The sequence below is a fragment of the Chelonia mydas genome, chromosome 2 (assembly GCF_015237465.2).
Source record: "Chelonia mydas isolate rCheMyd1 chromosome 2, rCheMyd1.pri.v2, whole genome shotgun sequence".
Taxonomy (NCBI): Eukaryota; Metazoa; Chordata; order Testudines; family Cheloniidae; genus Chelonia; species Chelonia mydas.
Window position 1 is genome coordinate 20,963,458 of NC_057850.1, and position 25,482 is coordinate 20,988,939.

A 25,482-nucleotide genomic window follows, 5' to 3' on the forward strand; every position below is an offset into this window, starting at 1 on the left:
CACCTTGATCCAGCTTCTTTGCCCTCTACCCCATCTTCGCCTGTCCAACCTCTTCCTTCTCTGTGCCTATATGGCTCCTCAGCCACTCCACCTCTCTTCAGCTCCAACCCAACCCTCCTGGGTCCTGCCCACCACCCCATCCAATTGCCTCTTCCTCTACACATATATATCTCCCCAATCCTTCCCCATCCCCTTTCCTCCTGACAATGCCACCCCCCACACACAAATCCTCCCCAGTCTCTGGCTCCTACAACCACCTTACTGACTGCACCCCATAAAATATTAGGGTTGGAAGAGCCCTCAGGAGGTCATCTAGTCCAATCCCCTGCTCAAAGCAGGACCAATCCCCAACTAAATCATCTCAGCCAGGGCTTTGGCAAGCCAGGCTTTAAAAACCTCTAAGGGATGGAGATTCCCCCCTCCACTCTTCTTCACCACTCTGCTTCAGTCAAGCTGATTCTTCCTTCACCTGCATGCTGCCTGTACTCAGCAACAGTTGCAGTGAGATCACAAGAGAGATAAATGGTTAAAGTTTGGCAAAGTTATAAGCAACTGAAAACAGAGTCTTATAATGGGAAATGTTGGGCAACCTTAAGTATAGGCAGCACTACTGGCCCGACCGTAATATCTTCCTTCCACTGGCACAATAAATTCCCAGATTGTCTGAGGGGAGGAGCCATCAGGGAGCTGGTTATGGTTTCCTGAGTCTCAGGGCAGATCTGCACTACCCTGAGAAATGCCTTGGTTGGAATAGTCTGGGGACTGCTCTAAATTACAACAACTGGACACAGCCCCTAATGAACCATATACCAGAAGAGCATAGATGAAGAGACGAATACTTCAGCCACTCTCCTGTCCTGCCCATAGCACTACTCTATGACAGGGCTGAGAGGGGGCAAAGGGGTGTCACAGGAGCTGGGTACACTCTCTCTCTGTCAAATAAAAGCTCTCCAAGAAATTCTCAACTGGCCAGTTCAGCTTTGTTTCCAGCCTTTGTTCCACTTAGGGAGCACAAAGGGGCCAGAACAGAACAATCTGGCCTTTAACTTTATTTTAAGTGAAAACAAACAAACAAACAAACAAACGACATTACTGTTTAGGTTTCTTTTGCATGGAGAGTAACCTGGGCGGTGTTTACTTTACAGGAAACAGACTCTTGTTAAAAAAGGAGAAGTGGCACAAGGCAAGTCATTACACAGGTGAGCTAAATTCAGTGTCAGAGGGAATTTCCACGGACAAAGGATTTCCCACAGTCTATTGTTGGAAACAGCACTGCATTTGCTCATTTCTTACTCAACAGGCTGCTGATTCAACCAGAAGAGGATGCGGCTAAGTTTCACCTTGTGTGTTGTTCCAACTGCAGATTAAGTCAACAAAGACTTGGCTTTTGGAAACCTATAACTATACTTCATACTACTTCCTTGTTATTTTCATTGTGAGCTTCTGTCGTCTTATACTGGCAGGTAAGTGCAACTGGCAAGGGTTACGTAAGGTGAAATATCAGGAGTTTGAACTCCAGATAACTGCAGCAGAACAGATCCTGCCTGCAGGCAGCAGGCAAGCTCTCCCTATCCTATCAGCTTCAAGCTTTCACACTGCTTGATGGACACTCATTTTTAAGTGTGGTTTATAACAAGAAAGCAGGGCATACAGAATGCATCCTGTGTTTGGAATCACTGTGCTCTTCCATTTCTCTCACTCACACACACACACACTTGGTAAAATCAGATTGATTAAAGGTGTTTTTTTTAACCTTCAAGTTGAGTTTTGTTAATAAATGAAAAATGGTAACCTCTGTCTGCACAAATTAATAGCCTGGTGCTTTGTCCCTGGGAAAGTGTTGGACCCTCTGTTGGGCCTTTCCCAAGTCAGCAGGGAGCCTGGCCAGCAGAGGCTGATTTAACATGTGGTTCTGTCTGTTCTGCTTCCAATAGCAGCCACCCTAACATTGGCAAGGATGAAGGAGAAATAGCAGCAGTGTCTCATTCACCTTAACTATTACATAGATTTTAGGGGAAACTGCCCCACTTTCTAAGGTAGACTGACAGCTGGCCATAGACGTCGGCAGGAGAGATGCTGTATAGTTTGGAGGCCACCTGCATGCTTTGAAATTAGCCCACTTGATGGGTGCAGAGTAAGTAATAGATGGAAGAGTAGAGCTGTAGAAACTCCCACTTCCCATGAACAGCTACAGAAAAAACACCTGCTGTCCTCCCCTGATCACTTTGTTCTGCTGCGAGGCTGTAACCTATATTACACTTCTTTTCCTAGATTGAAGACACCTGCTCAGGGTGACTTTTTCCCCATGTGACTTTTTTTTAAAAACACCAGTCAAAGCTCTAGGGCTTCTGTGCTTTAGAGAAGAGATGCGATATTTGGCAGGAAGAACGCTATGGTTACAGGGATGTGTCTTTTGCTCTCTGTGAAAATCTGCCCATAACTGGCCAGGTTATGAGCCCCTGAAAATCTCAGTTTGTATATGCTCAGTAGAGACTTAGCAGCTAAATTCACAGAAGACTCCCACTCTCTCCTGACCATGGGACAGGGGCTGAGAGCAGGGCTTTCCCTGCAATTGCTTCTCCTGGCAGCTGGGGGGCTGCTCTGGGGCCAGTCACAGGCAGTGAAAGCAGGGACATTCTCTCCTCTGTGCTTTCAATGCTCCCCCTGCTGGTGGCAAGGCAGTTGATGAAAACAATCAGCTTGCCAGGAAGGTTGAAGAGCTGAGCTGGGAGAGAGCTGATGTGGGAGTCTGAGATGAGGAACTGAACCAGGATAGAGGACAGGGCCTGGGCCTGGAACAAAGTGCTGATGGTGAGGACTTGGGGACCAGGATGGGAAGCTGAGGGGGGCAAAATGAGGAGGGGAGACTAGGACACAGACATGAACAGACTGGAAGGGGCAGGAAAAGAAGGGGACATGTGCAAAAGGAGCTGTAACCACTACAGCATACTTGTCTCCAGAACTTGAAATAGAATTTAAGATTACAGAGTCTCAACATTCCTCTGCTGTCAGCAAATAGCTGTAAAAGCCCTGCAAAATGGGTGCCTCGTCTCCCTCTAGTGGCTGGCTCCACAGAAGATGACAACTTTCTGCTGCTATTACTTACTCTGTTAGGTCAAGTGGCAGAAGTCTGGGCTAAAGATTTGAAGGTTCTAACCTTGATGATGAATCCACATCAGAGTCAACATGGTTCAAGATCATGGAATTTCTGATTACCAGTTAGTTTTTTTGTTTTTAAAAAAGCAATTTGCTCAGCATCACATAGGAACTTTGTGATGGGGCAGGGATAGAATCCAGTTCCTAAAGGTGGCATTCAACTGCCTGAACCAGGGGATCATCTTTTTTATTCCCACAGTCACCTGCTTTGTTCACTAATCATCATCTACCTTCTGCAGCAAATGAGGTACATTTCCTATAAAACTATTTATTAACTACACAACCCTGGTTCATTCCCAGAGTGCCTTCCATCCTCTGCACTGAAGGAGATAGGAGTCCTGTGGAAAAAGTAGTATGTGATCATGTAATTAAACACTGTATCACAATGCATGTGCAAAGGGAGCTGAATTAAGGTTGCATGGGCAACCTTGATTCTGGCATTTCCTAGCTTTGCAGCCTTTGACTCTGAAGACTAAATGTTCTTTTAATGTAATTTTGTAAGAATTAAAAGCGTTTTAGAAAACCTCATCAATATTTGGCATGGCAATGATCATTTACCTGATGTACCGTAGCTTCGACTGCTTGCATATAATGGTTTAGCTCTCTGTCCATTGCAGCATATTCTAACATCACACTTTCCATACTGTTAACCTCCTTTACATCATCTGCAAAGCAAAGTACATAGGTATTCATCATTCCTCCATGCAAATGGGAACATGACTGGATAGGAGTTAGCTAAATTCATCTGCAATCATTTTAAAACATAAATTATTAAAATACATTGAACATTTCATTACTCAAATCCCAATTAATTTAAATTATGTTATCTGAAAGATAGATATAGCCTCCCAAAGTTGAATTACAAGCTTACGGGGTGAAACCTTCATAGTTTATAAACTCCAGGAGAAAACATTTCTACTGCAGAATTTAAGAAGTCGATAGTCTTTCCAACGTATGGAGATCAATTTATCCAAACTCTCAATTATTGGATGTCTTTCTAAAACATGCTCTAGGTTAACCATAAATTGTTGGAGCATTAATGAAGTAGGGCCAAGGACAGAACCCAAATGAAAGCTAGGGCATGTGGCATCACGATATCAGACCAGATGATATTATAATGGTTCTTTATGAACTTAAAAATCTATAACAGAAAGTGAATTTCATGTCCCTCTGATATTACATTGTGTTTGAACTGTAAGTTAGTGGAGCAAGTGTTTAATGAACTCTGCACCATACTATGCTGTGGCAATCCTTATTATAAAGGTTTTGTGCTAAAAGTATTTTATTTTGTTACTTTCATCCGGTGATTCAATGCTTTTCTTTCTTTACAGTTGATCAGTGCTTGACCTTTGTTACCTAACAAGGAAGATACATTATTATCTTTAAAATATGGAAAGTACTTCCTATGTTGTGAATGAAAATACAGTAACACTATTTCACTGTATCGTACAGCAGGTGTTTGTTATGTTCCTCAAATTTCAGTTATATTTTTTTACCTATTTTGCAATCATAAACCCTTTTACATTTCTTGGGTAACTTGAATAAACAACTTACTCAGAGACAGACACTTCCTGGGTTTCGTGAGAGAGAGAGAGTGTAATTTCAGTTACCAACATCTAGTCATTAGGCAATCAGGATATTTTCTGCAGAAGTTGCATTTCATGACTCATCACACTGCCTGAGAAATATTTAATAGAAACCCTGTCTCATTGTAGTGGAGTTCAAAGCTATAATTAGTCCCCTTTCTTTCCCCCCACCCCCAAAATAAACATTAGTATTGTAAAATCCAAATGGAGTCAGCATTTTATAACACAGGAAATAATGGAAGACTTAGCCATATGGGTGCATCAAACAGTGCTTTAATCTAGTTAGTAGTCATTGCCCACTCAAATGTAGTGAATACAGAACAGGTGTTGAGTTAGACATAGCTATTTTTACTCCCCTCTGCATCACTCCTAACACCTTCTTCCACCTTCAGTTATGTCTCTGCTTTTCCATTCTAAACTCACTTATTCAGCCATTACCTTTCAGGGAGAGACACTTGTCATATACAGTACAAAAGTGTGTGTAGTTTCCTCTAGTTGTGCAATTTTTTTTCAGCTGTGCCCTTACTTATCCCATGACAACACTGCAACAGGAACACAGCCCCTGTGACCCTGGGGTTCAATTATTGTAACTTCTTCCTTGCAGTGCTTCTACATCACTAGCAGCTTGTGCAGAATGCAGAAAAACATTGCCTAACTGGTTTGAGCAATCAGATCATATTGTGGCTGCCCTGAATTGGCAGCCTGTGAAGTAGAGGATTGGCCACAAGAGTCAGACCCTCACCTGGTGTAAGTCACCATAGCCCCACTGACTTCAATGGTGCTACATCAATTCACATTAGGTGCGGGTCTGGTCCTTTGTTGGTCTCACTGGCCTGTAGGACTTCCAAAAGCCCTCTTTATATTAGAGGCCTCTCTTGTTCTAGCAGCTATTTGCATTCTGACACCGCCCATTTTCTAGTAATTCAACCATCACGTCTTCTGTTGCAGGTCATCCTCCCTTTGTACTGGTGGCTGCGAGAGATTCATCTTCCTTCCCTGTCATCCATCCCTCTCTCCCTTTCAAAACAATGCTGAATTAATATTTTCCAGAGTGTTGTTTTCTTAAAACTACACACAACCTCACATAATGGCATGCTAGTTCTTGGGCACATGCCCATGTCCTAACATCCTGCTTCTAGGCTCTGACCAGCGGCTGAGTCAGGTGACCAACGATCATGTGCCAGCAGCCCAGAGGTGGCACTTCCTAATAAAAGGAGCCTGAGCAGACAAAGGGGGGAGGCTCTGAGTCAGGAGAAGGACCTGGGAGGTGGCTGTCCATGCCAGCCAGGCGGAATATACCTGCAATAGTAGAAGCCTCCCCTGAGAAAGGTTTTAGGAAGGAGATGGGTTTAGGCAGGAACTGTCAAACTTAAGGGGAGTCCGGTGGCACCTTAAAGACTAACAGATTTATTTGGGCATAAGCTTTCATGGGTAAAAAACCCACTTCTTCAGATGCCCATGAAAGCTTATGCCCAAATAAATCTGTTAGTCTTTAAGGTACCACCAGACTCCTTGTTGTTTTTGTGGATACAGACTAACACGGCTACCCCTTGATACTTGAAACCTAAGGGGAAGGGCTGGCAGATTAGTGCTGGAGTTGATGTTTAACTATTATGTTTTGTCAATAAGCAAAACCCCAAGATGAGAATGTTTCTTGAACCATGTGAGTCTACATGCATTTAACAGGGAGACACGGTGGTGTAAGCAGACCACGCCCATACCCCCATATGTAAACACCTTTCCCTTCCCTTATACATCCCTCTTTTTGGTTATATCTATAGTTTTATGAGGGTGTCTTGATTGGTAAGGTTGGGTGAAACTATATGTATAACATGTAGTAGTTTGCCTTAAAGCTGCTGAGCCCCCCAGCCATCTATGTGAAAGATTGAGTTTAGCAATGGACTACCATTGCAAATAGTACTGTGTAGCCATTTTTCTCTAGATAATTCCCTTGTATGAGAAAATCCTCCTTATTTCCACTCCAGCACATCATGCAGCCTTGAGGCTGGTAGAAACGCCTCCATGTAATACATGAAGCTGAGACTAAATCCTGGCTTTTGAGATACTGAATCGTCATGTTGACTTTCAATGATAATTTTGTTAGGTCTGCAGCAACTGAAACCATTATCCCAACTCAACCCCTCCTTACCCCTGGTTGATGGTGGGAAGGCTGGAAACCTCCATAAGGAATACACTTATGGAGTCCCTCACCTATCATTCCCATCAGTGGGGAGGCAGGTTTTGTTCAGACCCACACAACAGACCCTGAGGCAGGTCTCCAGGGGCGTACTAGAGGTCCACTGGAGCAGTACTACTACGGATTCCTCATGGATGCTTCTGGGTCCTTGGGTGAAGTGGGGACAAGGCTGATTGTGGGATGACTGGGATAGTGAGGCTCTGTATTAAAGATAATACAACCCCCAGTTAAATAATAATACAGGTCCCCAGCTCTCCCAGTCTTCATCTGCTCTATGTGGATCCTGGACCGAGAGGGTGACCTCCATGGAGTCCGGAACAGTGCCACAGAAACAGCTGAGCCATCTTCCATACCAAATTGAGGTCCTTTGTAGGGTGTATTCCTTTCATGAGCAAATCTAACTAGGATGATCTGGGTCATTGACTTTGGCAAGGAAGTTACACTTAATGTTTTTATTCAACTTTTTGGTGGGCCAAAGAAAATGCCTTCCTATGAGGAGGCTAACAGAATTTGGTAAACCGTCTCTGCTGTTTACTGGTCCAGTAAAGTGAAAAAAATCTCTCTGCCGAGAACAAGCATACAGCACTGTATTTGGCCTCCCTGCTCCCACCAGCAGAAACTGAAAGTTTTGCTGAGACAAAGTTCATCAATAGGGGCCTTCTCCCATATGAAACAACAGTGGTTTCAGCCAACCAGAAGGAAAAGTACAAAAACATTTTTACACAAAGTCAGGAGAAAAATTAAAACATGACAAAAAGCAACATTCTTTTGTATTTTTGGCTATTGTAGCAGTGCTGTTCTCCTTAAAGCCATCTACACTTGATACGTATCAGTCTTTCATTAAGTACATAAGTAACTATTGCAGACAGAGCCCCAGCATTCCTGCTACTTTTTTCTGTCTGACCACCATTTTTGCCATGCCCATCTGACAGCAGCGATGCCAGTGTTTCCCCCCTCCTACTAGGAGGCAGATGAACTGCCTCCTACAAGGCTGACACAAATGGTGTTTCATGAATCACAGGAAAGATTTGTGTAGCAAGTAACTGTCACCCTCCTCCCATGGCCCAAATGAATCATATCCACAACATACAGAAACTTCACTGGCCTAAATATTCTGAAACTTTGAAAGGGAAGATGAGGACATTGTTAAACATAGCATCAGAGCCATGTCAATTTTGCACAGAACATTCCCTGAACTGAAAACTCAAAATAACTGTACCTAATAAATAATGAGGCTTTGGCTGATTTTATATTATAATACTTGAAAGTTGCCCTAAAAACAAAACACTGAGCACAAACAAAGAGGTGGAACCCAGCTGAGGGAAGAAGGATATTAACTTTAACTACCTCTTGCCTACAGTCCTCTCATCCCAAGGGTTCCACCCACGCATCGGCTTGTTTCTAGTCTCAAATGATGCTAACAGCTGTCTTTCTGCTGCTGTTCTTTCATGCACGTGTGGCGGCAGATGTTTCAAGATAAATGCCAATATGTATCACACATCAGAGATTACAGCCTGCCCTTGAAGAATTTATTGCAGGCACAAAGATACTCAAGATGGAGTGAACTACAGATCCACGAAGCCCATCTGTTTTATGGCAACCACACCTGCAGTGGAGTCCCCAGTATGTCTTTGGATAGACTGTTTCCACAAGCTGACGACTAAGAGGAAAAATCCTTTGGTCTTTTTGTTCCCTCAAGGGAAAAGGAATGGTCAAGGAGGTTTCAGGGGGTCACTCCCATTTCACCGTCTTTCCATGATTTGACTTTCAGTTTAAAAAAAAAAAAAACACCTCTTATTCCCAGATCTTGTACTGCAGAAAGTGATCTTCCCTCCCATGAAAAGGACTAAAGGAAACTCACTCTCTACTACTACTAGTTCAGCTGGGAGCGAAGGACCATTGCTGCCATTCCTGCTAGGTCCCCTCTACCCAAACCCCAAATGCTAGGTCAGCTACCTCCACAGCATTCAAACCTTTCACTCTAGAAGCAAATGGCCAAGCTTGGGGCCCAGTTCTGTAACTGGAGGATCAGTGCCTTTCTGGTATCTCACCCAAATGTCTCCTAACCTGACTTTTAATTCATAACCACAGAGTTCATTCCAGCCTCTATGAGTAACACCATGCTCCTAGCTATTACAGTAATAATAAAAATACTGTAAAATACACTAGCATATGTTAATTGAGTCTCCTTGTATCTAAACTGAATATGTTACGTTCACTAAGTATTCCCCCACAAAACCTTAACCACATTGCCTAAATATTTTATTCTTTACATGCTTTTTTCCACACACATAGTCCACTTGAAGGTCACGGTCCTCCTTTTCAAAGCCCTGGCTACAGGGCATTGGAATTAGCCACCTGAATGCCCATCCTTCTCCATATTCATGACCTTCAGCTTATGTGACCCTCTGATGACTTTTTATATCAGTAGTAGGGGATAATTTTGCAAAACCTTTCTCTCTACATATATTATATCCAAAAATGTTAAAAGAACATTATTACCGTTGCAAAGTCAAGAACCTCAAAGTTAGAAAATACCAGATTGAAGATGCCTGTGCAATCTTAATTTGCCCCCTTGTGCCCATGCATTATAATACAGTCTTTAATTGCATGATCACATACTATTTTTTCCACAGAGACCATGCCTCACTGAGGATGGACATTTGACCCCTAACTTGGGTCATCAGCAGACCTTAAATGCACAGCAGATCTCTACCATATCAGCTGATGGAATAACTAGTAGAAGTAGTAGTTTGTTATCCTCTGTTCGGTTAAGCCACTAAATCAGTGGTCCCCAAACATTTCAGGATCACACACCCCCTTACCCCTGTCCATGCTGTCCCCCAGAGCTAGGGCCAGGGGGGACACAGACAGAGGTAAGGGGGCCAAGTTTGGGGCCACAGCTGGGGGCAGGTCTGGGGCCAGGAACAAAGCAGCAGTCAAGGCAGGCCCGGGACCAGGGCCGGGTGCCAGGCCCATGGCTGAGGCGGGGCTGAAGCAGAGCTGGGAGCATGCCCCCCGAGTCTGGGGACCTCTGCACTAAATGAAGTGAAACACACACTTTGCTGTCAGCAAATAGCTTGAAACCCACTGGCAGAGGTATGTAAAAACCCAGGGCTCTTGGGTCCAGTTTAACGTTCTGGAGGAGAGTGTTCTCTAGTGGTTCTTCTCCTGTGCCCTCAGCCTGTCTCTAACCCTCACTGCTCCTGTCCATGCCCAGAATTCAATTTTTTTCTAATTAAAATTGTATTTCACACAAAAGTATTAACTACCTAAATAAATGATGAAAGTCTAGTCTTTCTACAGAAACTACCATCATCTCTGAGTGAGCAGCAAGCCCTCTTAACCAAGATGGATTACAGTTGGAAGAGTACTCTATTTGGAATGATTTTTGTGGTAAGAGTCAATGTGTATTTAAATGTCTGTATTTGTGGAAGGTATTTGTGTGTGAGGAGAGATTAAGGGAGAGATTTTCAAAAGTAATCAGCATTGGCCTAACTGTTCTCCCATAGGAGTCAATAATAAAACTCCCTGTGACTTCAATGGGAGCAGAGTTAAACCAATGCACTTTTGGTGAAAGTCACAGCCTAATGGTACTTGTTTTAAACTACCTTGTTTTTACTTTATGGAAAGGTGGGGTCTGGAAAGTCACAATGAGCTCAGATCTTCTCCACCTTCAGAGCAGAAACTAAAAACTATCTTGTTGGATGCTCCTGCCCACAGCATCTGAGTGGCCAGATCAGGCGCCACTGGAGATAAAGTGCCAGATTCTGCCACCATTACTCACAGTGAATAATACTTACTCTGTAAGTAGCCCCACTGAAATATACAAGAGTGCTTACAGAGGCCATGATTGAGCAAAGCACTTAATCATATGTTTAAGCATGTTGATTTAAAGTTAAGTACGTACTGCAGTGCTGGGCTGAATCAGGAACAGAGTAAAATACTATTCAACACAAATGAGGGTGGCATAATATTGCCAAAAATAATTAAATAAATAAATAAGAAGTTTGTCTTTCATACACCCAAATGATGTAATCAACAGGAGAGATGGGAAACACGTGTCCTTCTTAATGAATGAGGTCCACATCATTTTTATTACTGTGATGCATCTTTGTGTTGGGTGCAATATAAACAATACCTAGAGAGAAACACATAAAGATAACTTTTGTGCATCCTTTACCTCCCTGGGAATTGAAGCTTGCCTGATCTGATGTTGATGCCCATCCTACACAAATGCCACCTCGCTCCCTCCAGGCCAAGGGTGGGAGAGAGTTTTCCTTCCAGGTAGCTCCTCTTTCTTTATTAAAACTTCCAAGTCACATTCTAATAAGAGCAGGTAAAGTAGCCTCTTCATTATATTACTTAACAGCTATGTACTGTTGCAGAAAGACCAATTTAAGAATTAACAAGAGCAGTTTAACTAGTAAGGAGGAGTATTGTAAACAAGTTAAGTGCTTGAATGTGATACCTTTGCTAGTTTCAATGTTATATTCCAAGTCTTTTGGGAATCTTACTTTGCATCTACCACCATCACGTATCTGATCTGCACATCAGAGGGCCTTCAGAGTGGGAATAAACTGAGCAAGGAGCAGACAGGTGAGGAAATCCTTGTTCACTTCCATCCCAGTCCCCAGCCCAAGCAGAACAGGGAAAGCAGGCCAGGGATGGGGAGAGGACAACAAGCAAGCACTTATTCTCTAAAAAACTAGGCGGCATACAGTATCTTCGCATATAAATCCAAGACCAGTCTCCTAAATCTCATCCTAACAATATGTATTCTTCCCCTATCAATTGTTACAATGTATGCTGCTTTTCAGCTTAGTTTCAACATTTACAATAGGGTGCATTTCCCATTGATTGTAATGGGAGCTTCCTGCTTGGAGAAACAGAATGATCTTCACTAAGTAGTGAATACATACTATCTAAGACACTGCATTTATTTCCTATATTTTGTCTTCTAACTCCCCTGCAGTTTCTTCATTATTTGTAAACTGTTATTCCTTTATAACTTTTTTAAATAAAAATGTTTCCTTTATCAGTTGAGAGAAGCTTTAGCTAAAACCACATTGATCCTCCTTCCATGTTTCCTGACTGAGGTGACATAATAGTTAAATCTCCAACTCCTCTCAAGATTTCCTCTCTCTATATTTCTGCCTGTTCTTTTGCAACCATGTGATATCTATATCATAGTCCTTATCAAAGTCTTACAATTTCTGTCTTTCTGATAAATAACGTTACTCCTTTTAACCCACTTACACCTCCACAGATGTCTACCAGTCCATGTTGCTTGTTCAATCATTCCACTACATTTTAACTAACACAATTCGGTCATATTCCTCCACTTGGTTTATTCTGTCATACTATTTGTATTTCTAAACACATTTCAGTACAGATATCTTTTTCCTTTTCCACCCCTACCACCTAACTTGATTTAAAGTATTTGACACATCTGGAACAGATCAGATTCCTCAAAGACTGACTCTCAGAAGATGATTTAAAAATCAGTTTACTGCTTAAAAATATCTTACCCCCAATACTGTACTTTATCTACATGCAGTAAAAGCATGTGATAATGTTGGAGTCACCTGTGTATTTCACATGCTACAAGCATTGGTTTGTGGCAAGAAATTTTTCTTGCAGGGGAAATGTATGTAAATTTTGTCTCTTCTGAAGACCCACCATTTCGATAACTGCCTCAGAAACTGAGCCAAACAAAAGGTATTTTTATACGCATGTGTAAATCCCATTAGAGTTTGGTGGGTATTTTCAATCAAAAAAAAATCAAGATTTTTCTGTGCGAAAATGTTGATTATGTAGAAATGTTTCAATATTCCAGAGGAAGAAAATCAAAACAAAATGTTTTGTTTCCGGTCAGTTGGACAATAATCTCTGCATCTGCCTGAGCCACCACAGTGTTTCATGGGAATTGTAGTTTGGATGCCTCATGCCCTCCATTCTCTCTTGATGCAATGCAGTGGCTCATCCAGAGGAAGAAACCATAGTACATCATGGGAGATATAGTTCAGCTGGACAGCTCAACCCACAGGAGATAATGGGGACATGAGGAACCCAAACTACTACTCCCATAAATCAGCATGGCAGCTCATTCAGATACAGATTAACATTGACTGACCCAACAAGACTGTTTCGTTTTCACAGACTGAATGAATCATTTCATTCTGAGAATGTTGAAACATTTTATTTTGATTGAAAACATCTCACCCAAAAAAAAAAAATTCTGAACTTTCAGGCAGCAAAGTTTCAATAATTTTGACTTTTCAACCCAATTTGGAATGAAAATAAAAGGTCTAAGTATCAGAAATTCCCTTGGGGTGAAAATTCCATTTTTCAATTAGATCTGCTCACTATACACACACGCCAGTTCAAGTTATTCCTTCCTCTGGGCTTCCCATTGTGTCCTATTTTCTCTATTTCTTATTAAATTGGGGAGGTAGTTTCTTGTTTTCTGTCTAGTATAGCACAAAGCATATTGTAAACACATAAAAGTAGTAAATGATAACATAACAATGACTTCTGTGGTAACTAAGTGTGCTATTCTCAACGCATTTAATATTGGTAAATAGGTGGGACTGCGTTCTCCAAATTATCATTCATTATATCAATGAAGCCTTTGGCACTTGAGATACAAGTAGATAACAAATGGGATGCATGTTAATAGGATTCATCAAAAATTCAGGCTGATGACATCCTGCTCATGCATTCTAATTCTTCTGTTCCTGCTTTTAGGATTTCTAGAACTACTGCTTCCAAATCATCTGGAGGAAATCAGAAACAATGTCAGTATTGCAGCCTTGTCCACAAGCTTTAATTCACCAGTCTTCCTTCCCTCTGCAAAGAGAGAAAATATGAAATATTCAGGAATAGGAATGACAAGTTACAGGAAATAATGGAAAGTAACTTCCTAGTAGTGAAATTTACAGTCTTTTAGACAGATGGAAATTGCTTCATCATGAGAAAGTTGCTACAGTAAAAATGAATATCAGATCCAAACTGAACTATTGGTGAGCATGTGACCCTTGGATATTTCTGAGTGTACGTTCAAAGGAACTGACTGACTGATTGTGGATTTCCAGATAGTACTTAACTTAGCCTAAAGGAAGCTAGAACAGTGTTTCTCAACAACCAGTCAGTGGACTGGTGCCAGTCCCCGAGATCTCCCTGACACAGTTCAGGAAGGCAGCAAGCCGTTCCCTGGTATCAAAAAGGTTGAGAAACACTGAGCTAGAACACCAGTCCCTGCCTTGATCAAAGGACAAATTAATTACCTAGCCCCATGTATGAAACATCCTATTCAGTGTGAATCATGTATTGATGTGGCACTCCTCAAATGTTACTTATGTGGCGATATAAAAGCTGAAACTTTCAGAGCCCATAATTTCCCAAGATGTAAAATTAGATCATACCAATCCTCTTACACAGAAAAGGCAAAGACTGGACATAAATTGCAATCATAATGAAAAACATCACCCCATTCTGCTTCTAGCAGGCCTTCATTTAGCTAAATCCTCTTCTGTGGATTGGCAAATCTCTCTCTCTCTCTCTTTTTTTTTTTTTAAACATAAATTGCTGGTATACAGTATTCATTCTCTTGCTTGTATATTGGTAAGTGATGAGGCTAAATCCATAGCAGGAATTTCATTTACCCCAGACCTAATACAAAAACTTCTCCAACTATGAGGCGTTGCTACCTGGTTATCTTGTGGAAAATGCACTCTCTACATCCCTTAGTTCTAGAATGGACCATAGTTCACTGCTTTGCACAGGTCCCTTATTTGTGTGCAAATACTTATGGTTTTGAGAGGACACTAACATCTGTTTAAAGTCTTTAAGTACGCTGGAGATTGCTACAGGTGCTGATTTCTCAGCATGCCTTTTGGATAACACTGTTTGTCTATGTTCTTTGAGCCTGTGGGAAAAGAGATGGCTCTTAAGGGGCTCCCTGGCTGTCAAAAAGGTAATCTGGAGGAGTTGGAAACCTAAATTGAGCCCAAGTTTGGCAACACGAGATTTTAATCGGACACCAGGCAAGTTTCTCTCTGTATGGTACATCAGGACAAACTGGATTATCATCACATAATATGAGTATCAGGAACTGTATTGTTAGTAATTAATTCAGTCCAGAACCACACTGCTGTACCTGCAAAAAGAAAAGGAGTACTTGTGGCACCTTAGAGACTAACAAATTTATTTGAGCATAAGCTTTCGTGAGCTACAGCTCACTTCATCGGATGCATTCAGTGGAAAATATAGTGGGGAGATTTATATACATAGAGAACATGAAACAATGGGTGTTACCATACACACTGTAATGAGAGTGATCACTTAAGGTGAGCTATTACCAGCAGGAGAGTGGGTGGGGGGACGGACCTTTCGTAGTGATAATCAAGGTGGGCCATTTCCAGCAGCTGACAAGAACGTCTGAGGAACGGGGGGAGGGGAGGGTGTTGCGGTGGGGAGAGATAAACATGGGGAAATAGTTTTACTTTGTGTAATGACCCATCCACTCCCAGTCTCTATTCAAGCCTAAGTTAACTGTATCCAGTTTGCAAATTAATTCCAATTCAGCAGTCTCTCATTGGAGTCTGTTTTTGAAGTTTTTTTGTTGAAGTATTGCCACTTTTAGGTCTGTAATCGAGTGACCAGAGAGATTGAAGTGTTCTCCAACTGGTTTTTGAATGTTATAATTCTTGATGTCTGATTTGTGTCCATTTATTCTTTTATGTAGAGACTGTCCAGTTTGACCAATGTACATGGCAGAGGGGCATTGCTGGCACATGATGGCATATATCACACTGGTAGATGTGCAGATGAACGAGCCTCTGATAGTGTGGCTGATGTAGTTGTCAAGGATATATGCTGGAGTCCAGAGAACAGTATGTCCTCTAGAACATTTGTCCTCATGTTGTTGTGAATTTTTTATTTAGTTTTATTTTGGTATTATATAGAAGTGCCTATGCCAATTTTGCATGTACAGTATAAAGGGATATTCCTGAACTTGGATATGTTCCACTGAAGAAAAGTCTTCAGTAACAATTAGTTTAATGGCAGAAAGAGGAGTTATCTTAAGACATCAGAAGGATAATCCACCTCCAACGAAAGCTGAATGGAAATCTGGACCCAAAAAAATCAATCAGTCTATGAGAAAGTAACTAGCAGACTTCAAGTAACAGATGGTATATCTGATTTCATTTGGAGACCATTTATAAATTAGAGCCATGATGACAACAATTTATAAACTAAAAATTTAACTCAATGTTGCAAAATTGTCATGATAATCCATCCACCCAGGCACTAAATTTACTCACCTACAATTTATCACAATGACTTCTATGGAAATTACAAATTAAAAAAAAAAATCAGCTGAGTAAATTTATAAAGAAGGCTTACCAATGGCAGAAGCAACTAGAGTTTTGCAATGCTGCTTTAACTACAAGGAATTCTAGACACTTGACATTTATGTGTAATAGATGATTTTGAGCCCACTTACAGTCTGGGAAAAGCATGTTAAAATACTTCCTTAATGTGTGAACACTTTGAGTTGTGTTCTTTTCATCCCCACACCTCTTTCCCACCTCCGCTGGCTTTCTCTGTAAGTCTTTTCTGAGTAATGCATTTTGACTCATGACTGGTTTGTTCAGGTTGACACTATTGAGGACTAAAATATACATATATTTCAAAATATCACTGCTACTGTAAAATAAAGAATTCAAAGGGATCATATATTTTTGATATTCTGCACCAAATGTCATGAGGAAACTTCCTCTCTGACATCATCGTATGGATATTTAGTCATCAGTTCAAGCTCAACACCACTAAAACAGAGCTCTTAATCTCTCCACCCAACCCCTCCCACTATCTCTTTTCTGCATCTGGATACCACAACCATCCTGCCTGTCACTCAGCCCTATAACCTGGGCTTCATCTCAAGGTCCTCACATCCAAGCTGCCTAAATCTTGCTGATCTTTCTGCAGAACATCTCTAAGTTATGGCCTTTCCCACCCATCCACACAGCTAGAACTCTTGTCCAAGTTCTCATCATCATGCCTCTGAATTACTGCAATATCCTTCTCTCTGACCTTGACAAATACACTCTTGTCCCTGCTCATATCCACTCAGAATGCTGCTGCAAAGACCATTTTCCGAGCCTATTGCTTTGACCATGTTGCCCCTCTCTTTGCATCCCTCCACTGACTCCTCCTCCCCACCACACCAAACATAAGTTAATTGTCTTTACTTTCAAAGCCCTTCATGGCCTATCCCCACCCTACCTATTGTCTCTCATTTGCTATCAAGATGTCAACTTGTGCCTCAAATTGACCCATTATATTTTCTTCCATCCTTCCCATCACGCTTAGGACAAGCTCCTTGTAAACATCCACAAAACTAATCCATTATCCTCCTTCAAATACCTCCTTAAAACTTAACAATGGTGACTGCTGGTGTGCTGACCCCACAGTCTATCACTCTGGCTAAAATTGTCTGATTGTTTCCTTATACTCGCCTGTTAGTCTATCTGTTATCTCTTGTCTTATACTTGGATTGTAAGCTCTGTGGGGCAGAGACAGTCTTTTTGTTCAATGTTTGCACAGCACCTCGCACAATGAAAGTCCTAGTCTATAGCTGGGGCTCCTAGGCGCTATGCTACTACAAATAGTAAATAATCATCATATGCAGATAGGTGGACCAGCCCTCCTCCTATTTATGAATGCCTGAAACACCTTCCCTTCCATTTGCAGCAGTATAATATCCCTATGATAACTACAGCACTTGCCTATATGGAAAAGTAGCATTAGGAAAGTGTTTAGTTATTTTCAAATGTCTTGAATGCACTAAGTGAAAAGGTCAATCACACTTTATCTTGTTGTTCTTCGTTTTCCATTTCCTCCCATCCATTCTGTTCTTTCCTCTCTCCCTGCTCCCTTGCACATGCCTCTCTGCCATCAGTCTTTTACCTCCTATCCCCTGCATATGCTGTCCAGCTGCTTGGTTCCCTTCTCCCACTGGCAACTCCAGTCCTTCTGGTGGCAACTCCTGTTTCCTCCCTTCCTCCTATATAGAAGTAGCCCCTAATGGAGGGTAGTAGGATCATGGTTCCTTTTTGTTTCCTGAACATCTGTAGAAACAGCTGGAACAAAGAGGAAGAGTCAGCCTCATCATGTGACCTACCAGCTCTCCAGGGATCAGTAACAAGTACACCGCAGACTGCAGTTTGGGAACAAGAGAGCTAATAAAATGTTAGTAATATACATAAAAAACCCATGAAGTTCACCTCATTTGTCTGAGCCATTATTTTCCATGGTAGCTGTCCAGTTTTGCCAGAGGATGAAGCCCACTTTCAAGAACATACATCTCAGACCCTTGTTCAATGTCTAAAGGACAGAAGCAGCTTTTTCTAAGGCCCCAATCCTGCACAAAGGACTGTGCAGGTGCACCACTAGCCCTACATGGTTCTCAGTGCAGGACAAGGGGCCTAAAACTTTTCCAGGCCAACAAAAACAAGATAACTCATTCCTAATCATCTGACTTTTTCCTCAATCTTTTTAAAGGGTTCAAAAGAGCGCTATAAGAATGCTTCAAAGTATGCCCTAGAGTGAGAGAAAGTAAAGGAGCTCAACCTACTTATCCAAGAGAACGGTGACTTGACCATGGCCTATGAGTACCTACTGGAGAGAAGATTTCTGATATTACTGAGCTCTTTAATTTAGCAGACAAAGACATAACAAGATCTAATGGCTAGAAAATGAAGCTAGACAAATTAAGAAATTAGGTGCACATTTTTATCAGTGACAGTAATTAATGATTGAAAAACTTACCTAGGGATTTGCTGGATTCTCTGATATATGGAGTCATTAGATAAAGATCAGATGTCTTTCTAAAACAGATACTCTAGCTAAACCAGAATTTATGGCTTGATGCCACAATTACTGGGTGAGGTTCTCTGGCCTGTGTTATGCTGGAAGTCAGAATAGATGAACATGATGATCCCTTCTGTCCTTAAAGGTCTATGACTTTACTTTTTCCTGGACCATTAGTTCCTACATGGTTTACACTAGCAATTCAATTTTAATGCTATACGCAGTCTCAGTATTGTATCTGTTACACCCCCCCCTCCTGTTCCATTGATGCAACACGCCATCCAATTTCCAGAGTGTATTATTAACCAAATACTGTATTAAAATCAAAGCACACTGGCATGGCTGCCCAGTTTAAAAGATTCTCAAAGGGGAAACCTGTCCCATATCTTTTTCTTACCTTGCATCAGGGAATTCAGCCCTTCCTCTATTGCTCCTACCATTTCCTCAATACCCAGCTTTACTCTCCAGGGAGCACCACATTTCTTGTATGTGACTAAAAAGAGTGACTGTCTCCAATAAGGAACGCTATTTTATTTCTTCTTTTCTTCTTCTGCCATCTCTCGCCTCTTCTTTCTCCTGTCCTTCCCTTCCAACCCTCCCTTTTCCCACCACAGTGCATCTGATATGAACTGCTAGAAACACTTCTAGCATGCAGCTGTGAATTCTACCAGCAAGACACATCAGTCATTAGCAATCAGAAGACTTAATATCTACATAGGAGTTTTTCACTTTCAAAGTGCTGTACAAATGAGATGGTCGAGTTCAGGATCCTGACAAAAGGAAGAAAGGAGAGCAGCAGAATACAGACCCTGGACTTCAGAAAAACAGACTTTGACAACCTCAGGGAACTGATGGGCAGGATCCCCGGGAGAATAACATGAGGGGAAAGGAGTCCAGGAGAACTGGCTGTACTTTAAACAATCCTTATTGAGGTTGCAGGAACAAACCATCCCGATGTGTAGAAAGAATAGTAAATATGGCAGACGACCAGCTTGGCTTAACAGTGAAATCCTTGCTGATCTTAAACACAAAAAAGAAGCTTACAAGAAGTGGAAGATTGGACAAATGACCAGGGAAGAGTATAAAAATATTGCTCGGGCATACAGGAGTGAAATCAGGAAGGCCAAATCACACCTGGAGTTGCAGCTAGCAAGAGATGTTAAGAGTAACAAGAAGGGTTTCTTCAGGTATGTTAGCAACAAGAAGAAAGTCAAGGAAAGTGTGGGCCCCTTACTGAATGAGGGAGGCAACCTAGTGACAGAGGATGTGGAAAAAGTTAATGTACTCAATGCTTTTTTTGCCTCTGTCTTCACGAACAAGATCAGCTCCCAGACTACTGCACTGGGCAGCACAGCATGGGGAGGAGGTGACCAGCCCTCTGTGGAGAAAGTAGTAGTTCGGGACTATTTAGAAAAGCTGGACGAGCACAAGTCCATCGGGCCAGATGCACTGCATCTGAGAGTGCTAAAGGAGTTGGTGGATGTGATTGCAGAGCCATTGGCCGTTATCTTTGAAATCTCATGGTGATCGGGGGAGGTCCCGGACGACTGGAAAAAGGCTAATGTAGTGCCCATCTTTAAAGAAGGGAAGGAGGAGGATCCTGGGAACTACAGGCCAGTCAGCCTCACCTCAGTCCCTGGAAAAATCATGAAGCAGGTCCTCAAGGAATCAATTCTGAAGCACTTAGAGGAGAAGAAAGTGATCAGGAACAGACAGCATGGATTCACCAAGGGCAAGTCATGCCTGACTAATCTAATTGCCTTCTATGACGAGATAACTGGCTCTGTGGATGAAGGGAAAGCAGTGGACGTGTTGTTCCTTGACTTTAGCAAAGCTTTTGGCATGGTCTCCCACAGTATTCTTGCCAGCAAGTTAAAGAAGTATGGGCTGGATGAATGGACTATAAGGTGGATAGAAAGTTGGCTAGATTGTCGGGCTCAACGGATAATGATCAATGGCTCCATGTCTAGTTGGCAGCCGGTATCAAGTGGAGTGCCCCAAGGGTCGGTCCTCGGGCTGGTTTTGTTCAATATCTTCATTAATGATCTGGAGGATGGTATGGATTGCACCCTCAGCAAGTTTGCAGTTGACACTAAACTGGGAGGAGAATTAGATACGTTGGAGGGTAGGGATAGGATACAGAGGGACCTAGACAAATTAGAGGATTGGGCCAAAAGAAATCTGATGAGGTTCAACAAGGACAAGTGCCGAGTCCTGCACTTAGGATGGAAGAATCCCGTGCACCGCTACAGACTAGGGACCGAATGGCTAGGCAGCAGTTCTGCAGAAAAGGACCTAGGGGTTACAGTGGACGAGAAGCTGGATATGAGTCAACAGCGTACCCTTGTTGCCAAGAAGGCCAATGGCATTTTGGGATGTATAAGTAGGGGCATTGCCAGCAGATCGAGGGACGTGATCGTTTCCCTCTTCGACATTGGTGAGGCCTCATCTGGAGTACTGTCTCCAGTTTTGGGCCCCACACTATAAGAAGGATGTGGAAAAATTGGAAAATGTCCAACGGAGGGCAACAAAAATGATTAGGGGACTGGAACACATGACTTATGAGGAGAGGCTGAGGGAACTGGGATTGTTTAGTCTGCGGAAGAGAAGAATGAGGGGGGATTTGATAGCTGCTTTCAACTACCTAAAAGAGGGTTCCAAAGAGGATGGATATAGACTGTTCTCAGTGGTAGCAGATGACAGAACGAGGAGTAATGGTCTCAAGTTGCAGTGGGGGAGGTTTAGGTTGGATATCAGGAAAAACTTTTTCACTAGGAGGGTGGTGAAACACTGGAATGCATTACCTAGAGAGGTGGTGGAATCTCCTTCCTTAGAAGTTTTTAAGGTCAGGCTTGACAAAGCCCTGGCTGGGATGATTTAGTTGGGGATTGGTCCTGCTTTGAGCAGGGGGTTGAACTAGATGACCTCCTGAGGTCCCTTCCAACCCTGATATTCTATGATTCTATGAAATGTTAATTAATAAATCCTCACAAAGCACTGCTGTGAAGCAGGCATCTCCATTTGCACAAGGGAAACTGAGGCACTGAGAACTTAAGTGCCTTTCCTAAAGCCACCCAAGTGGCAGAGCTAGAATGAGAACACAACAGTTCCTGGCTTCCAGCCATGAGCTCAATCCATCAGCCTAACAACATCTCACTTGTCATGCCTCTCACATACAAGAGATCCTTGCAGAGAAAAGTGGAGGAGGGGGAGTCTGTCTCATCCTAGTTATGCTGCTCAATTAGAGTGAAATTCACCCCACGCCAGCATAAGCCTATACACCGCTTATGTCCTAAAAATGGGGCTTAAAAGGGACTTAAGTGGTGCATAGACATCCATGCCACTCCTCTGCATGGGGTGAATTTCACCCCAATGTGTAATCCTAACTGATAAAATGAACACTGCTCTTCAAGTTGCAGTTGTATACTTGAAGAGCAGTATATACTTTTTCAGCAGAGTACAGTTCAGATACACCCTTTTGGTGTGAACTGAAACCTGGCACAAAGCCTCAATTTAGCAACAAAATTTATCACTGAGGGAAGAAAAAGGAAAAAAGGCAAGGAGTGACAGAGCTAAACATGCAGTGGTTTGAAAATTCAGTGGTGAATGTAAAAATTGGGGCGAGACAGGGGACAGACCAGTTATGAACACGTCATTTGACTTCTCAGACACACACACACACATACACAGGTAGTGATGGTCATTTTGTGTCTATTAATATCAGTGTACAGTGCTCCCTTTCTACAAGTCTATAAGGAGCAGGATGGTAAATTTTAAAAAAGGCCCCAGAGTGCTAATGTTTATGTAAGGGAGTCTTCTCTACTTTTACCCAACAATGACAAAACGCCAGCTGTGCTTACTTTTAAACCAGTTAATTCTTTCCATAACGGAAAGCTTTAAGAAAAATAGCACAGCCGCTCTAGTTTCTTAATCTTGCTGAACATCTCCAAGTCATTTGTTTTCTCATTAGTCATCTTCACCAGGGCCGGATTAATGCAGGGGCTTTAGGGGCTGCAGCCCAGGGCCCTGGGCTAAGGGGGCCTGGCGCATCAGGGCTCAGGCTGCCGGCCTGCCTGCATGCTGTGGCCCCACGCCGCTCCCGGAAGTGGCCAGCTGCTGGCATGTCGCTGCGGTCCCTGGCAGGGGGTGAGGTGGGAGGCGGCTCCACGCGCTGCCCCGGCCCCTAGCACCGGCCCCGCAGCTCCCATTGGGGAACCAGCCAATGGGAGCTGCGGGGGAGGCTCTTGTGGGCGCAGGCAACGCACGGAGACACGCTGTCCCCATCCCCACAGGGGCATGCAGAGACGTGCCAGCAGCCGGCCGCTTCCAGGAGTGGTGTAGGCCTATGGCATGCAGACAGGCAGCCTGCCTGAGCCCTGCTGCACTGCCGGCCGGGAGCCACTTGTGGTAAGCATCTCCTGGCTGGAGCCTGCACCTTGCACCCCCTCCTCCATCCCAACCCCCTGCTCCAGGTCATAATCCCCCTCCTGCACCCAAGCTCGCAGACCCTGCACCCCCTCCTGCACCTCAACCCCCTGCTCCAGGTCAGAATCCCATCCTGCACCAAACTCCCTCCCAGAGCCCGCACCACTCACTCTCTCCTGCACCCCAACACTCTGCCCCAGCCTGGAGCCCCCTCCTGCACCCAAATTCCTGCCCAGAAAGAAACCAATATAACAGCTGTTCTAAGGTAAGAAGTAGGCTATTTTGAATTAACTTAACTGTATCCTACATGTTTTAAGACTGAAATGTAACCACAGAATGGCTTTATGTTAATTAAAAGGCAAGTTTAGTACAGTATAGCATTAATTGCCTCGATGCCATAATTGTGATCATTTTGTTTTAAATTAGGAAAAAGACTTGTATACAGGGGCACCACAAAATCTAATAGCTGCCGGCTCACAGGAGAGGTAATCTGGCTCTGATCTTCACACACAATTAGATCTCTGAAAGCTAAACCCTGATTTACTCAAAATGTTAAAAAAAAAAAAAAACCCACCTTCTAAATCCCAGATGCTTTTCATGTGCAGGAGATACCTGTACATTTAAATAAGAGTCGGTTGTACTTTCTTACAGCCACATTTCTATGGAAATGCAATAGATTAACACTCTTTGACCTGTAGTGCAACTTTTTTATATCTAATGGATTGTGCAAAGAAAATATTTCACTTCAGTTTTTGTTCAAAGAGGTTGAAATTTACCCTTGTGCTAAAGGGCCCACACAAGACCATGAAGATCTTTCATAGATTTTAAGATCAGAAGGGACCATTACCATCATCTAGTCTGATCTTGTGCACAACACAGGCCAAAGAACGTCACCCAATAATTTCAAGCCCAAAACTTCCAACAGTCAAATATCTCCAGTTCCTAGTTCTAGCTGGATTAATTTCACCCCCGCGCAGAGAGTCTGCAAAGGCCTATGTAACACTTAAGCCCCATTTAAAACTTACTTTGAGGTTTTCTAGGAATCTGTGAGGTCTAGAACACAAGGGAATCTACAGTAGGTAACCCATAAGCCCGCTACAAACCTCTCTAACTCTCAATAGCTCTTAAGAGGCGAGTTACCTATATTTCATGCTGAGGAAGCTGACAAGAAGAGAAAACACATATTTGAAATCAACCAAGCATTTCATGAGCCTCAAGGTTAACCATGAAAAATAAAAATCACATGGCTCATTTGAACGATTACAAAAGTTCTTTTCAGTACACACTGAGTCAAAAGGTCATTATGATGTTTGTATCATGAAACTTTCTTCAGGAACAACGTGTGAGTGGAAAGCAGTTCTAGAAAGAATGAGAGAGAAATTGGTCTTCATCACATTAGCTTTAAATCAAGGCTGGATTTCTTTCTAAAAGTTGCTCTCTAGTTCAACCACAAGTTATTAGGCTTTATGCAGAAATAACTGGGTGAAATTCTATGGCTTGTGTTATGCAGGAGGGCAAACTAGTTGACACTGTTCCCTTCTAGCCTTAAAAATATCTATGAATCTGTGACCCCCACTATTAATTCTCTCTGACTCAGCCATGAATCTTAATCCCTATTTACATTTTAATACTACTAAAATTCCAAGGGTCTGGTGATAGATCAGTGAAATTTCTAAATCCATTCTAATAGTGAATTTTCATTCCATAGATTACTGTAACAGGTGAATAACAATGGAATAACTGCAACAAAAAGTCTTTGCTGCCATCTACTGGATTTTGTTCTTCTCTCAGTATTTAGTTATTTTCAATTTACAGAGAAAAAAAACCCCACCTAACACAAAAACCAAAGGATAGTTTTGTCTTACTTATATTTTTTTGTCTTGCTAGTTATCTCTATTTTTCCTTCACTATACTTTATTCTACTTTCACTTGATTCTTCAGGCGCTTGGAGGAAAACTTACCACTAGAAAATTCAACAGCATAGATTCAACAAGCTCATAACTTCTGAGTTAGTGATAGTATATTTTTAGAAAGACAAAAAAGACTTCAAGTGATGAATAAACTACTGCAACCCCGGGTAAATTGTTCCAATGGTTAATTATCCTCCCTGTTAAAAACTTGCACCTTATTTCTAATCTTGAATTTGCCTAGCTTCAGCTTCCAGCCATTGGATCTTGTTATACCTTTTTCTGTTAGCTGAAGATAAGTCTACGATCATAAATCTCTTATATAGACTGA

General features: G+C 42.3%; 1 protein-coding gene across 1 annotated transcript in view; it reads right to left on the reverse strand.

Annotated features, from left to right (window-relative positions):
* NSMCE2 (NSE2 (MMS21) homolog, SMC5-SMC6 complex SUMO ligase) overlaps positions 1–25,482 on the reverse strand; it is a 176,258-nt gene that overhangs the window by 122,724 nt on the left and 28,052 nt on the right. The window contains exon 3 of the mRNA XM_037892022.1: positions 3,715–3,821. Within this exon, the coding sequence (XP_037747950.1) occupies positions 3,715–3,821 (107 nt within the window). The remainder of the gene's footprint in view (positions 1–3,714; positions 3,822–25,482) is intronic.